Raw genomic sequence first — 16,827 nt, 5'->3', positions numbered from 1 at the left:
TGAATGAGACAGCTGAAGTGAGACACTGAGAGGGAAATGGGGTACAGCCAGTCTGTGAAAAATAATCAGGAAGAGGCATCGAGTGAAATGGACCAGTGAACTGATCCTTCTGTTGATTACCCTCCATTCAAGAGGACCTCAAAGAGCTAATGCCTGGTTATCTGTCTACACCTTTCACAAAGGGGACTTGTCAGAGTGATAGATTTTCAAACACGGTGGGGTAAACTTGTCGAAGTGTTGTGATTATCCTCTCTCATGCTCTCTTTCTTTCTCTCCCTCATTCCTTTCAGTCTGTTCTCTCATGCACTTTTAGGGTAATTGCATGAAATAATTCTTCCTCTGAAATGCAGTGGCATTCATTTACCTCCCCGGAGCTGTCAGTTCCACATATACCAAGTGCAGAAGAAGAGACAAGGGATTTCATGCAGATAATCAAAATATTCCCACTCCCCAAAGAAAGCCCCGACCCCAAACCAAGCAGAAGTATTCAACCAGCCTACAGAAAGAATTAGTGATAGACAAAGGCTTGGGATCCAGTCAGGTGAAACTGGGAAACAGGTATGAAAGGAGGAGGAACACACAGAGACATAAATGCATGGACATGACTACAGGACATACGTGTGTGGTGCAAAGGCACACAGTGAAAGGGCCTTGAGTAAGCACTGACTAACCTTGCTCCACATAAAGCAAGATTATCTCACCAGTGCGTTGTTGCTCCAGAATTAGACAGACCTGCTGAAGCTGTGGAACTACAGTTAGGGGCAAAGCACGCTGCAGACATTTTTGTACTGCTCCCAGGACATGAGCTAACAGCTCTTCACAGAGACCTGGCACACAGGGGCAGCTTCCTGACTGAAGGAGCCCCCACGCTGCAGTCTGCTGTGGGGGTGCAGATATGCACAGAAGCATAAAGGCCTCCAAGCTTGGTGAAGTTCCAGTGAACTTCCTTTCCTCTCCTAAAACCACTCATCCCCTAAGAGCACTGGGTTGCCTCTGAAGGCAAAAAAAATATTATTTTGGAGCAGGAGCAGAACAACCTGAAACAGAGTCAAATGCCAAGTAAGCTGTTAGCCCAAAACACATCTAATTTCAAGTACTGTTTTTTTCTGAACTGTGAGGAGCCAAATAGGAAGTCCGGAAGAACACTGTGGCCCTCACAGAAACCAAGCACAGGGGAAAAGCACAGGGCTAGGGCTGACATGAAATCAATGGACAGAGGTGACATCTTTTCTTAGCCTTAACCATGCAAAATTAGTTTTAAAATGTTTACAAACCATTTGGATTTTGTTCTCTTGTGGCTACAAGCACGTGAGTGACCTTAACCAGGTGCACATCACTGCCCTCTCCTAGCTGGAATGAGTTCACCACCTATGTAGTACAGTCCCAGTGTCACTAGAAAATTATTAATCCTCAAAGGAGTGACTGTGGGTCCTTTCAGCACAAGGCAAACGCTGCCTTAACTCAACTCTGTGGTTCAGACAGCAGCCAGCCAGCCTCCTGCAGCCCTCAGTGGCCACATATTCACAGACTTACTGCCATTACATTCCAGTGTAGCCAGACAAAAAAGCTGAGCAGACAATCACACTGCCAGGGAAAACAGCAGGCTGTTCCCAAGGATGGGTTAGAAAAGGGCAACTGCTAAATTTTTTAGAGAGCAACTTGTAACAAAAATGAACTCATCCCTAGGAGGGCCCAGGGCTTCAGCTCGATTAAGAGACCTCTTCTGCCTACAGTTCTTCCTGAGGCCTCCTGGTCTTGGTTGTAACAACAGAGAAATCCAGGATGCTTAAGCCCCTGTGGATGAGATATGACTATTGTAGACACACAGATTGTATCCAAACAACTTCAATGCAATTCCAGTGTAATTTTACATTAGGACCTCTCACTTTCACCTTTTCTTTCCTAGTGATCACTTCAGCATCAGCTTATGTTCACACTTCTCTTTGTGCAAGGGTAACATGCTCACACCATGCAGATGACCAAGGTGCAGCGAAACTCCACTGATTACCAAAAACCCACCCATCTTCTGTGTAGGTAAAACTGACAAATCCAAATGTTGCCTCCTTGCTCTAATGAAATAGGGTCTCTAAATGACTCTGCTGGAGTCTCCAGGCATCTGCAGCATTTCAGGGATTGCTAGCCCAGCTCTTTTTGTTATTATCATTCTCCAGCCAGCCCTGCTTCCTACAGCCAGGGAACTGTGGACTCTTAACGTGCTCTAGGTTTGGGCTGTACCCCATTTCCTAATGCCATACATGGAGGTGATGCCAGGTCGACAGAGTCAAAAGGACTCATCCCAAAAAGTGATCAGTCAGAAGCTGTCAGCAGGTTTATGTCAGGAGGTTCACATTTCCTGTGTCTAGAGATCTTGTGGTGGTGGGTCAGGCGTACTGTGCTTATTTGGACTCTCAGGCAGGTGGGTTTTGGATCCTTATCCCACCAGCAACCTGCAGAACCATGTGTTTGCTGGGTGTTTGTAAACCAAGAGCAAGGAAATGTTGCAGCTAGCACGAAATGGTTGCCACCTATTGAACTCCAGGACATTCCCAGGCTCCTTGTCCTTACCTTGTAGTAGCTCAGTGCCATGAGCAAGGGTAGCCCCCATGACCTGACTACCCTTCATCTTGTCCTCCTCTCTTTCTTGGCTGCTTAAAGCATGTCTTGTTAGTAAACACCATAAATTCTTTAAGATCTAGGGGCAGTCAGAAAAAGTCTAGGATGTGGGAAAGGAAGGAAAGAAAAAAAAAGACTGTGCTAGCTGTGAGTCCTTTCCCTTTATTATGAGGGAACAGGGTTAAATGCATCTCTTCTAAGGGAAACAGCAGCTTATTTCTAGCACCACTAAAGTATTTTGCGGCCTCTGGTGAGAGTAGGTGAGTGGAAGGACAGGTTCAGAAGCTTAAACTATGCTAAATCAGACAAACTTCTCATCTGTGATGGAATTTGAGCACTGAGCTGTCAAGATAATTGAATATTTACAGTAATTCTTCTTCCCTTGCTAGAGATTTTCTTCTTCAAAACTTTCCACACGAAACTCTTCTGGAAGGAGAGGGGATTGGCACACACAGTGTCTCCACACGACACAGCTCAAGACTGATGCACATGGGGAACACTGTCAGGGTGGGAAATGGGACAGCGGCACTGGCTGCATGCATGGGGTTCATCCTGCAGAAGCAGGGGGATGCCTGGCAGGGAACACCTCTCCACTCGAGCTCTGCCTCCCCCCCCAATCTTGAGGCATCCCACCTGCTCCCTGCCTCTTTACATCCCTCTGATGCACACCTGCCTGCAACATTTCCACCTCTCATTTTAATCTTTCTTCCTAATTCCCAGTTTTGCCATTGCCCCTTGACTTTCCTTCGTATTTTTCCACTAAGTTAAATCTGCTCAGCTGAACACACAAAGGACCTGGAGTTAAACAGAGGTGAGACCAAGCTACTGCAGGGAACAATTGAGCAATTTGTTAGCACGCTGACCCTGTCCAGAGTGTGCGTGGTCTCATGTACCTCTGTCCTGTGTCACACCACTGGAGCAGACAGCGAGTACACAGGGACAAGGGGGCATGGAAACCTTTGATGCTCGTGAGGCCTCAACAACACCAGAACAGCTTCATCAGCTACAGCTTGGCACTTGTTTTGTCCTCTGCACCTGTGAGCTCAAGAGTGGGCTTGGGTCTGCCTTGGCACTCGAGAAGAGCAGCGCTCGTTGTCCAACAGCAGAAATGCATGGCCAGCGTGGCTCTGTGCCAGGCACAGGAGAGCAGACTGACCAGCGGGAAGGAGAAATAAAGATAAGACTATCTAAAATAGGCAAAGTGAGAATATGAAAGCCATGTAAGGAGTCCAGAAAATTCAGACTTTATCTGCTGCACGTGTGACCCAAGATAATGTACTTATGCAATGCCTGGCTAGCTGCTACCTCACAGTTACATTCAATGAAATCCATTATTAAAACAGTTCAAACATTACCATTTACCTCTTCATATTTACATCTCCTTATACCTTTATTAAATACTTATTAACTTTCCTAATCTTGGCTTCTGAACTTCTATTTGCTGAAAATTAGCAGCCAAGAAACGGTATTTAAAACCTATTCTGAAATCATCCGTGAAAAATACTGAGGCAGTATTTTTCTTATGACACAAAGCCAATATGTTTTTGTCAAATTCAAAAGCTGCCTAATTCCCTTTCTCTGATAGAAGTTTTCAATTGAAATCTAATTAACTGCAGTCTAATCAATTAATATTTTTTGTCAAATAAATTTACATTTGGCACTGAAGGCAAAAACATCATGGCTGTGACTTTCTAGCTGTAATTTCAGACTTGCTATGGGTCTCGGTGGGAAGTGAAGCTTTTCCTGCTTGTGGACTGCCATTTGATCCCTACATCTATGAGCACCTGATGTGACCAGGGCAGAAGACTTTGATTGGTCTCTGCTCTGAATTCCTTCAGAGCTTCAGTTTCTCAGCTATGTCAGGGCTCAGGGTGTGTCCTGTACTGTGGCTAGATGGGATTTAATCAATGTCTTCTGCGTACAAGAATATGCCTTTCTGTCCTTGGCTCCTTGATTTGGCAATCACATTTTACAAACTGGAATTTCTACCACTTTGAAGATCCAGAACATAGGAGTCCATAGGGAAAATATAAGACTGTCAGTTTTCCCTGACTGAAATTTTATTCAGATATCTATGCCAAAAGTTGGAGCTCCAACATCTCTTCATTTACCAAAATGTCTAGCCTCTTGTATATAAGCCATCCCACAGCTCAAATCTTCCACCTGAAGTTTGTGGGGTGGTGGGAGACTGATTTATCCCTAAATTCTTTCACTTCAGTCATATACACCAGAGATTCCATCAGCCAAATCTGTGCTGTGGAAAGGGAAGGCAGGCAATAAAATCCACTTCCTGAGGTCCACAGCTGCCTGGATAGTGGGGACCAGCAGCACTGGAGTAACAGCAATGAGGCAGAAGGAAGAGCACACAGGCAGGAAAAAGAGCACACAGATGAAAGTCTAGAGTATGGGGCACATGTGGCATTCAAGACACCTCCTGTCATCCCTTGCTAAGGCTGGACATGCCTGAGCTTGTACACAAGGAGAGCTGGAAGATGAATCCAATCTCTTGTAAATCCATCTGGACATACTAGAAGCAGAGCCAGGAGATTTTGATGAGGCCTGATCAGACACTGGGCAAGAGAGGAGGACTACTGCTGCCACTCAGAGCCTGCAGCCACAGGATGCACAAGTACCAGCAGATGCAGACAGGCTACTTGCCAGCCCAGCAGGGCTCCCAGCCAGGACCTATTTTTTTAAGATTTCTGCCCCATGCCCACCATTTTGCCCTACAGCTGGAGCCATATCCTTATTTTCCCCAAAGGTCCGGTGGGCTACAGCGAAAGTTAAAGACTCTTTCATTATCTGGACCTGATCTTTTGCTATATGGACATTGTGTTGCAGGAGGCACAGGGCTGCCAGGCAGATTCCAGCACTGACCCTCCTACCAGCTCACTTGAGATAGATGAATAGATAGATAGATACAGATGTAAGTACCTGAAGAGCAAACTGTGCATTTGCACCCCTTTTGTACCATTTGGTGCCTCTGGGGCCAGGCTTAAAAACACACCCTAAACAGATGATCCAAAATCCTTTCAACATCTACCACAGAAAAAATGGAATAACACATTAGGCCTCCAAATTGCTCTGCAAACCACAGTGTACTAAGCTAAGTAGTCCTGCTTATCTCTTTTAAATTTAGAGCTCATTATGCTGCAAAAAGAAAACTCTCTGCTGACATGAAAGCTGAAAGATAGAAGTAAAAAAAAAAAAAAAAGCCTTGCTGGTAAAACAAGAAATGCAAAAATTACACTCTTTTTTCCTCATTTATAAAATATAATAATAATAAAGAGTCTATAATTCTGTTAGTAAAAAGACATTTCCTCAGGGAGCAATAGATCAATTACTAATTACACAGTCAGCTCCTGAGCTGTGATGCTTTATATTCTTAAAAAAATAACCTGCAACTCTCCCCCCTCCAGTACAAATTTTTTTTTTTACTTTTTTTTTATATTGCTGTGCAAGCAAAAGCTGCTGAAAGCTTCCAGAGCCTGTAAGACTGGTCCCTTGCTGCCTAGAATGTGATTATTTCACACCCTGGAACACTCAGATTTCTTTCCAAACTGTGTACTAAGAGAAAATGTCAGAGTTCCTTAATAGTTTCGGAGACATGATACAAAAAGACATAAGCAGGTTTTCACACTGTGATAAGAAAGCCAGAAGGACTCGCCAAGCTCAGATGACTGAATACGAGTGATGGGGCCTCACTTAAAAACCAAGAGTCAGAACACAGGCTCTGAGCTCTGTATTTCACTGCTTAGGGAAAAAAATAAAGAAGAAAAATAAAAAAGAATGTCTGCATTTTGGTCCTGTGAGCCTGCTGGGTTTACTTATTTTGGGGGGGTTTGTGTTTGTTTTTTTTTTTTTTTAATAAACCTAACATTCACATGGTAAGGAATTAGCTTTCAGGAAGGCAAAAAAGCAGAGGCAATAATTGAGAACTACACATTATGCAGGCAGGGTAGCGCTGCCTCCTTGTTTTCATTCTTCTCTGGTGTGATTCATTTCGTTTTGATGACTGCTTTCATTTCAATATGTTGCACATCTAGGGATAGTTTTACTGGGAGAAAGCAAATGAAATAATTAGTATCATTAAGGAGGAAAAAGCGAGTGCATGTTCGAGGGGAGGGCTGTGCTGCTGCTATTTCTACCTTTGGTTAAGATGCTATTTAGCCTGCTGCTTGCTGGTTTCCATCTTTTTCTGATCACTACTCGAAACACCTAATTGCTATATTTATTACAGTTTTCTTTAACTTGCCATAATTTTATAGAAACTTCTATTTGGCATCGAACATTAGCTAACTAGGATTTTCTGAGCATTCTGCTGTTTACTCTGCTGCTAATAAGTATTTAATGATCTGAGATTTTAAAGTCATAACTATGCAAATTCTGGCCAGGTCCCTGAACGACTGTAGTTAATTAAAAGCAAAGAAAAAGCAGAAGATTGGCAACACACTTCCCCATCTTGTGAGATTAAGGCCAGTTGGTGTTTTTCAGGCTAAGAGGCATCTTCCCAGTGTGGAAGGGCACCATGCAGTGATGGATTTGTTTCCTGGAAACAGGTGGGCATTTGAGGATGGGGGGCTGGTACCTCACATCCTTCAGAGAGCTGCCAGTTGCCTTTCCTAGGCTGAAATTTAGAGGGATGAACTTGGGGCTGTAAGTGCTTTCCATGTAAGGAGAAAGTTGGTGTTCACAGTGATGCTGCACACGTTTGAAAAGAGCTTGGATGGATGAATTTGGGAAGCATCATCACTGCAAGTTTATGGAAAGGATGCCATATCTAAGGAATTATGGGGAACAGAACTCAAGGACAGCAAATAACTATCAGAAAGAGAATGTAAAAGTAATATCTCAGTTAATAGAAATACTTTCCAGACTCCTGGTGTGGAAGCTGCATAAAGCACTCCTGAAGAAGCAACTAGCCAAAAGGAACGGGGAGTGAGAAGAAGTGTTCTGCTCAGCCTAGGGGGCTATCAGGCTTGCCTGAGAAGAGATCTTCAGCTGTACAAAACCTTCTCCAAAGGCTGCATAACTACTCAAAAAGGAAAGGATGCTTTGGACGAGAAATGGAGATACCAGGAGAGCCGTGCTGCCATACTATAGGTGAAACTAAAAAGCAAATTTAGGAAAGCGTTCAGACTACAAGGACAGTATTTATCCATGCTGATGTGTTTTGAAACTAATTGTTTTTCTTACCATGATAGATATACCACATATTATAGACTTGGATTTATGTCTCTTTCTGAAGAAGTTGGACAATAAATATTCAGCTGAAGTCCTTAGTCGCACATTCTAGCCAACAGGCAAAAAGGTGACAGAGGGGTTTGGTAACAAAGTGCTGGCTTGGCCAGCCACAGAGAGCATGAGACTTGCAGAGCACTGGGCTAATCCTGCCCAGAAATATTAACCAGCATTTCATCAGAAGAAAAATTAGGTTTTAGAGAACTGAGAGAAAGACCAGTCAGAAGATTGCTAAATGAAAGACCAAAGGGGAAAGTGATAAAACTAGGAAAAGAGTTAATTCTTACCGAACCTCCATGTCAAGAACAAAACTAATCAAGGCACTAAAAGATGTAAAGAGGAGAAAAATAGTGTCGCCTATACACCAGTGCTAGGGGCCTGAGTAATAAAGAGAATAAGAATTGTTCATTTTATGAGTACAATGCCTAAATGGCATTAGGAAGGCCTGGTGGGAAAATCTGCATGAAAGGAATATTAAAATCCAGGATTTTAACCTAGTAGGGAGGCTCAAGTGGACAGAAAGAGAGGGGGAGCAACACACTCTGTCAAGAATGGCATTTTCTACTACAGAATCAGCGACAAAATACTTACAGATTAATTTTCTGCCATGTAGAGAATTCCTCCTGGCTAGAGAAATGGGCTGACAGGAGCCTCATGAAATTCAACAGATGAATGTAAGGTGCTGCATTTGGGCCGGACTGATGGATAGTGGTGCTGCTGAAAAGGAGCTGCCAGTCCTGGGACACAGGTGACACACAGTCCACGCAGGGAAGGACAGTGACATACCAAGCTGCACCAGCCATACTGCAGCAGGTAGATGAGGCGGGGGTTATGCCCCTTACTTTGCACTTGGTAGACCATATCTAACATAGCACATTCAGTTTTGGCCCTCCAGTAAAAGGTGTTGATAAATTGAAGCAAGTTCAGGGGAGGGTCACCAAGGTGCTCAGGGTTGGTGCATTTGTCCTGTAAGGAGAGGCTGAAGGATGAGGGCTTGTTCAGCTTGGAGAGGAGATGATTTTGGTGGGACCTACCAGTAGCTCCTTGGTAGCTACAAGGCAGTCAGCGAGGAGATTGAGCCAGAATCTTCACAGTGCCACAGGGCAGGACAACAAGACACAACAAACATAAATCCGAAGAGGAAAGGAAGGTTCAGACTAGTTACAGAGATACATCAGCAGTGAGGGTGGGATGGTGAGAGGTGGTGCCATCTCCATCTGTGGTGGTTATCAAGACTTGTCTGGACAGCTCTAACTTGAGTTTGCTGTTGACCCTCCTTTGAACAAGACTGGAGTGGAGACTCCACAAGGCCCTTTCCAACCCTGATTATCTATGATCCTGTGAATGTAATTAGGTATGTCCAGATCACACCAGAAGAGAGGCTGACTAGCTCTCTTGATAAAAGCACTCTCCCCATCCATCTCTAAGAATTAAATTTGAGCAATGCATTGGAGGTACCGAAATCTCCTTGCAAGTTCCCAGCCTTACAAATCACAGAAAATTGTATTCAAGAACGGAAGACAGAGAGAGATTGTCTATTAAGTTATTAAAAGAAAAATAGACAGAGAGAGATTGTCTATTAAGTTATTAAAAAAAAAAAAAAATTATAGAACTTGATTACATGTGCTATGTCCAAATCATGCAAGGTCATCAACAGTACCAGATACGTTTGGTGGATTAGTGAGGCCACATTCATGAATTTGAAACCATACAGAAACAGCCACAGAATCATAAAATCATTTAGATTGGAAAACACCTTTAAGATCATTGAGTCCAACTCAACCCAGCCAAGTCCACCACTAAACCCTGTCCGTAAACACCAGTCACATCTACACATCTTTTAAATAGCTCCATGTGTCAGACTAGCCAGACTTCAACTAATGAGCTGTGGAGTACAGTCAAGTGGTGTTTAGGAATATTTATCAGGTGTCCAAGAAGCTTCAGTAGAGACAAGAGAGGTGAACAGGCTAAAAAGATAGTACAACATAAGTGAAAGCAAAAGCAGCAACGGAATAGCAGGAGAGGGGAAGGTGATACCAATGAATATAAATTAGGAGATGGACTTGTAGAAAATTTGTAAGAGAACTGAATGAGCGCATAAAATGGCATAAGTTTTGGAACAAGATAACAGAATTGTCACTAAGTGTAAAAAAGGCAGAAAACATCAGTTAAAAGTCCTCTGGGGAAGGTCAGATGATGTATGTGCACCATTGATCATAATGAGCTAATTTCAGCTCCAGCTGTGATCAAGTATTTTAGGCTGTGCCTAAATAGGGATTTTCTAAGATAAGCAAGCCTGGACAATTTGTATGCAAGAGTTTTAAAAGAGACGGCCAGAAAAGATCTGGACCAGTACTGATAATTTTTGATTGCACTCAGAAAACTGGGAAAGCATCCAAGGGTCAAAGGAATTCTGATGTTATGCCAGTACACAGTGATCTCAATGACTGGACTGATGCTGGTGACAGTACAGTAATGAAATTTTCAATATGCATCTTGAATAGATTATGGATTAAAAGTGGATAACAAAATTAGCCATACCCAATACAAGTTTAAGGAAAAATAGACATCATCAAACTAATGTGCCGTAATTTCTTATGAGATTACAAGTCTGGTTCACACAAGTAATTAGGTTGATATGGCTGGAATGATATGTAATCGTCATGACATACATTAGCTAGAGAAAAACTGTCTAAGTAATAAACCTCACATGCAACACTAAATGGGGATTCATTTGTAAGCAGATGTACTTCTGTAATGCACAATTCTTGCCACTCTGTTCTTTATTTATTTATCACAACCTGACAGAAAACTAAAAAAAGTCACCGATGGATTTTACAGTTGAGGCATATTTTTGGGAGAACAGAAAAGAAATGAAGATGACAAGTCAGGGACAGAACAGCATGAACTGCTCTGGAAATGCAAGTAATATGTATTCCAGGGTGAAAAAATGGAACCAACATACATCTGTGAACAAAGTTTACTGTTCCTAGTAATAGGAAGGGGTTTTCTCTCTTCAGAAGAGGAGACAGGAAAAAAAAAACCCAACCAATCAAGCTTGGAGGCAATGAAGAAAGCAGCTGAATTAATTGATAGCGAGGTGCTGTGATTGAATGGATAGGCAACTGCAATACTTGGCTATAGGAAACAGGAAATTTCAGGCAGGAATAGAGAGGCAATATTACAACCAAAGGCACTGAAGCAGACTGAAGCACTGACAGAGTACTGTGTCTTGTTCTGAAGTCCACCACTTTTAAAAGCTGTTTAAGAACACCAAAAGAAAAACTCAAAAAGCCAAAATATCCAAAATGCCATTCCTGACACCAAAGGTAAGGTCAAGATGGGATTTGACCACAGTTTGAGACCTACATGGCAAACTCCACTGTGATAATGGAGAGAGGTAAAGACAGCACTCTCTGAAAGATAGACCACCCTCTCCTCAGCCAATGGACTTCAAGCAACAAGTAGTTAAGAAAAGATTTTGGGCATATTTTGGGGACACACCTGTAATCACAATCACCCCCCCAGACAAATAGTGAAGTCCTCTGCCCCTTAATTTACCATGTCCCAGGGATGCCACAGAAGAGGGCAAAGACAGACAGAATTCCCACCACAGATTGTTTATTACAACACTTGGATCATGAGGGGCAGAACAACCACTTGGTCCATGGAATTCATGCCCCCAAGGTCGGGGGACTCTCAGATCAGACATATAAAGGGATGATATCCCCCTTCCTAGAGGGACAGTGGCATCATCTCCAACCACATGGGAATGCAACTGTCTCACAGACTAGAGCGAGCAGGGAAAATTTTTCCCTCTTTTATTGCTAGAGAACTGCCTGGCTTAAAAAGTTGATGAGTATGAGCCCAGAAACAAGTGAGTCTTCCCCTAAATTCACACACATATAGACTCTGGCTGACATTTCCAATTTGATTAGCTTTCTCATTATCTCAACTTTCAAACCATCATAGGCTCTCAACTTGAGGAAGCTGCCCTCTGAAGTTGCCTCAGTTCAAGCTCTCCAAACGCACCCATCTCTGTGGGAAACAAATGACGACAGACAAGACCTAATCACAAATGGAAGGGAAGAGGGACTCCCACCAGGACAGCTGGTGTGACGAGCACAGTCTGCTTGAAACGTCTGGGAGCTTGCAACCTCCTGTCACCAGCGAGCAGTTGGGAACGGGAGCATCGACAAGCTGAATCTGCAGCCCTGGCTGTTTGTGCATACAAGGGCACTGGCACTCTTCAAACCAAATTGCCTCATATGATTTTTGGAGCTCTGGGGGGAACAATGAGGGAGAGCATTGACTTTTAACTGTGGTTTTGGTTTTTTCCCTAACCCTTTTAGAAAAAAAACATGTTGAAGGTGGTTAGGGGAGGGAGTGTGTGAGAGGGGAGAAAGTTCTGGTGATGTCAGCTCCTATCTCCATGGAAACGGAACATTTTTAGTGACAATGGAGTCTTCCTCCTTGAGCTGCTGGGTTGCGTGGGGAGCAGGGGCAAGCAGGGCAGGGGCACACGAGGGAATTCAGCTAACTACAACTATAGCTTCTGGCTTTCCAAGGAAATAACTACGAATGATTGCCTGAATACATGGTTTATGTAACCAAAACACTGTCTGGGGCCTTAGCAGCAAATAGTCATTATGCTCTTCGATAAAATATGCTGTTGTGCAGTGAGCCAGATGGAGACATCTCAGCTGCCCAGAATGCCCCACAGAATGGGCCCCTCCTGAACTTCACTTTGCCATGCTACAGTTTATTCTTTGCAACTTTTGCTGCCTTGCTGGTGTTTATTTGGGAAAGGGAGAAGGGCAGAGAAAGGGCTGGGAAGTACAGTCCTTGTTCTTGAAACTGAGAGGAAGCTGCATATATTCTAGCTGGGCATTGCTTCCCAACATCACAGATGTTTCCTCAGGAGCCAAGTTTATGACCTCCCTCAGAGAAAACAAGAATCCAGGATGATGAAAAGGAGAAGGCTCTTAGAGAAAACTGATTAGCCTCTGATCAGGACCTAACTCACTGGCGTGGAGAAAATGTGCAAGACCTAATGCTAGGTGTCTTCTCTAAATCAGAATGCTAAGGCAGCATCTGGACCAGAGTAAGCTGAAGCCATGATCCAGGTGTGGGATCAATAAGGATAAATGTTGGAGCTTACATTTGAGGTTAAGTAAAAGCCTACAGTATGTAAGGACAAGTTAAAGCCTTGGGTTTTATTTAAACAGCGCAGACAATTTTAATGAATTTCAAAGAATAATGAATTAATAACCACAAGCTTTTATAACTCGAAATACATTATATAGTCATTAGTTCTATATAACTAAATGGAAAAATCTTTCTTTAGCAGAAGTCCTTTGAGATCAGATATTCTAATGAGATTACTATCATTTCATTCTGACACCTCATGAGGACAATTGAATAGAAATCAGGCAACAAATTTCTTTCAGTTTTGGACGTGAAATAAAAAATCCTCCACACAGATTATTTTATATGTAAGGAGTTGATTTGAAGTCTCCTTGGCATTGAAAGTAGTTCAGATATAAGCTTTTTTTCCCTAGTACTGCTATCAGATGCACAAAAGACTCTCTCTCTCCTCAAATTCCTGCCAGGAATGGTGACAGAAGGAAATATGTAAATAGAGTTTGCTCCCTTCTTGTCTAGGTAGTGTGGATTTTGCTTATTTTCTGCATGAATTATTTGAGCTCACCCTCTTTCATTTAGTATTGGCCCACTGATTTCACCATCTCTTCAGATAGCACCACTCTCTTACCATGCTTGCAGGGACCCCAGACAGAGCAAGACCCCCAGTTTCCAAGCCTTTTTACCTCATATGCTGGTACTCCTGTGCCCACCTGGAGTAGAGTCTTTCTCCCAGCACAATGCAGCATCTCACCCACTCAGAGGAGCACCATGGGCTCCAAGGTCCCCTTTTCAAACCTATCCAGCTTTTCCTTCCTCAAAGGCTCCTCTGCTATGGTCTTGCTTTCCCTGCATCCAGTCTCCAGCAAATTTGCCACCAGGAGCTCAGGCTAGAACATACAATGATCTGGCTTTTCTCAGCACCATGTCTCAGGGGCTTTAAGTGGCACTCCTCACATCAGGCTGTTTTAAATCAGATGTTAATCGAAGCAGGCTCAGCTTTAAGAAAGGTCTTCCCATCTCACACATATTGTGTTAATTTAGAAAAGCCTACAGCTTTCATCTGCCTGTCCTCCTTTCATGCACAACCTGACCGAGAATCAGCCTTCAAATTTTTACAGCTTCACTGAGTTTGAAAATCTCTGCTCCTCCCAGAAGCAAACAATTATCTGCTCCTCCAGAGGGAATGACTTTCAAGTCCTGCTGTAGAAGAACTCTGTCAAAAGCAAATATAAAGATGGTGCTGCTCCACACCACGGGGGAAAACTCTGCAAAGTGAGCTCAAACTCACTGCTAGCTCAGTCAGTAATACATGCACTTCCAGGCAGCAGTGGAGCTGGTAATTCCTGGCTGCAGAAAAAGAAAATTGAGGGCTTCTCTCTGAAAAGATGTTAGCTTTTTTTTCTGTGAGAAGAGCAATATTATATATTTATTTCTGATTTTTTTTTTTTTTTTATTATACCACAAGGCATTCTAATTCAAAATTAGAATTCTGGGAAAAAAAGCACATCCCACTGCTATCAGAAATGGACATTTTGCTGTGCTTTAACAGGCAGATTCTGGTAGACTTTCCACTTGATACACGCAGAGGGGAAAATCAAAGCTTCACCATAGCAACTTTGTTGTAAAAAACCCTCAAATGTCAACTTGTCCCAAAAGTACAGTGGGTAATGCTGGTGCAATACAAAACCAAAAAGCCCTGAATAAAAAACCCCTACATTCTTACCCTTGAAACACTGCTGCTGGAAACAGAAATGCTAGCTTTAAATTGGTTCTGGTAAAGGTTACACCTCTTCTACCCAGACATTTTAAAAACACAAAAAAACCAGAAACGTTTCTGGGTAACCTCTTCGGCTGGTACAAATTAACACCCTCTCCTGAAGTTGTGCTAGACAGATGGCTGCACGTCAGCTGAGGAGTTAAGCTACCTTGTCTGCTCTTTCTTCCATTGGCTGCTAACCCCAGCATGCCCAATTCCAGTTTGGCAGCTGTACCAGAGCAGCACCAGAGTAGAAACTTTCCCCTCAGTTACATCATTTCTGTTCCATACAAGGCTCTAGTAAACCCAGAATAAACAAACCCAGAAACTATCAACCTACCCAGCCATGACAATGAAGAAATCCAGGCGGTTCCAGGTATCTCCAAGGTAACACTTCTTCCCAAAGATCCCCAGGGCCACCATCTTTAAGACCATTTCCATGGCAAAGAAGATAAAGATGAAATCATCAAACACCTGCCAAACAGAAACCCAAGAGCGTATTTGACAAGCATTCTCAGCTGTGGACTTTAAAACACAGAATGTGAGAAAAATACTAATTTCAGTACTCCTGAAAATGAGCTAGAGGCAGGGCTGGAGAAGTTTCTTCCATGTAGCCCTGGCATCACAGTTTCCTGCTGCTCAAATTCAGTGAGGGCTTTCGTAGTTTTTTCACCCACAGGTGAAGTAACTGATGCAGACTCCGAGACTCCTTACATAGGCTTGAAAAGTGGTGTTGGTTCAGCACCAGCAGATCTAAACGTGGCCAGAAAAACACTGTTTTTCCAAGATCCCCCCCAGGAGGGACTCCTCATCACATTGCTGCAGATGGCTCAGCTGAGGACATAGTGCAACTCCCCAGACAGCTTGGACAGCACACACCCATCACAGAGAGAAGCTTCAGATACCTGAAGGCTTAGCCACAACAACACTGTGGATGGCACCCTTTGCTGTCACCTTTTCTTCGGGGAAGCATCAAGCACAGCTGGTGTGTTCACAGGCTGGATGCACTCATGGCGCTTCTAAGTGTTCCTTTTATTTCCTCTCCCTTTGGGCATCCTGAATGGCACAGTATCTGTTGAATCAGTAATAGTCTTGCACATCACCAGACTACCAAATGCATTGGAGGTTGTTATTCTCTCCTGCCTGGATTGTGTAACCTTAGTTATTTCTCCCTGGCTTAACCCTGACCTATGTATCTCGTAGGTGTCTGTATCCGGAAACCCCTGCTTATGTGCAGGATCAGGAAGATCAGCAAGGGCTCAGTATTGCATAGTCACAAGAAGAGTTCATTCATTCTCTCTGCTGTCCCATTCCCCTCCTCAAAGCAAACTCTTGCCGTTTTACAACAGGACAGCTCACTGTGAGGGACAATCTTGCCAGCCTCTCTGGGAAGGTATCGCCCACACGCTGAAGGAAAGCATGCATGAAAATTTGTGACTTGGACTGAAGCACCATCACAACAAGAAGGAAATCTGCTTACCTGCAAGATTTTACACCTGTCAGAAAGGCAGTCCATATCCTCACATGGCTGGTACATTCCCAGGGTAACACAGTTTAGCAAAATCACCATCATGCTGACACACTCGAACCAGGTGGAAAAGAGTCAAGGAAAACTTCTGCAAAAGCATCACGGCTGAGATAAGCTTGCTCTAGGCTTGAAGTAACAAAATAGGAAGATTAAGGGAAAGAAGCGCTGGTAGGCTGATTTATTACATTCCCGCATTTTCCCCACTCAGTTCATCACTACTCCAGTCCTTGATTAAGCCAAAACTCTTTTGAAAAAGGGAAAGTAGAGGTAGCTCAAAAGGCCTGAAGTACTTACACAAGTCAAATCATTGCCATAGTCAAACACATGCTTGCTCCTCTCTTGTTGGTTTGCTGAGTCCCTTCCCTCGCTGGTTTACTGAATCTCCCAAATATATGGAAGAGACTTTCCAAGGTGGTCTATACCTTAGTGTATCAGAGATCTCCAAGATCTGGGGATCTAAACCAAAAGGGACAGATTAATCTCTACATTAGCCTAGTGATTATTGGGAAGGGGATACAATATGATGCTAGAACTCTCCCTCTTT

At 43.3% G+C, this 16,827-nt stretch overlaps 1 protein-coding gene across 4 annotated transcripts in view; it reads right to left on the bottom strand.

Annotated features, from left to right (window-relative positions):
* CACNA1I (calcium voltage-gated channel subunit alpha1 I) overlaps positions 1-16,827 on the bottom strand; it is a 160,152-nt gene that overhangs the window by 62,946 nt on the left and 80,379 nt on the right. For all 4 annotated transcript variants that reach the window (XM_017737984.1, XM_017737987.1, XM_017737985.1 and 1 more), the window contains 2 exons: positions 16,236-16,347; positions 15,096-15,229 (listed from right to left, as the gene is read on the bottom strand). In XM_017737984.1, coding sequence (XP_017593473.1) covers positions 15,096-15,229; positions 16,236-16,347 — 246 coding nt within the window. The remainder of the gene's footprint in view (positions 1-15,095; positions 15,230-16,235; positions 16,348-16,827) is intronic.

The sequence above is a fragment of the Corvus brachyrhynchos genome, unplaced genomic scaffold, assembly GCF_000691975.1.
Source record: "Corvus brachyrhynchos isolate BGI_N302 unplaced genomic scaffold, ASM69197v1 scaffold56, whole genome shotgun sequence".
In the NCBI taxonomy this organism is placed as follows: Eukaryota; Metazoa; Chordata; class Aves; order Passeriformes; family Corvidae; genus Corvus; species Corvus brachyrhynchos.
Note: the sequence above shows the minus strand (reverse complement) of the source record. Positions and strands in the feature narration are given on the sequence as shown.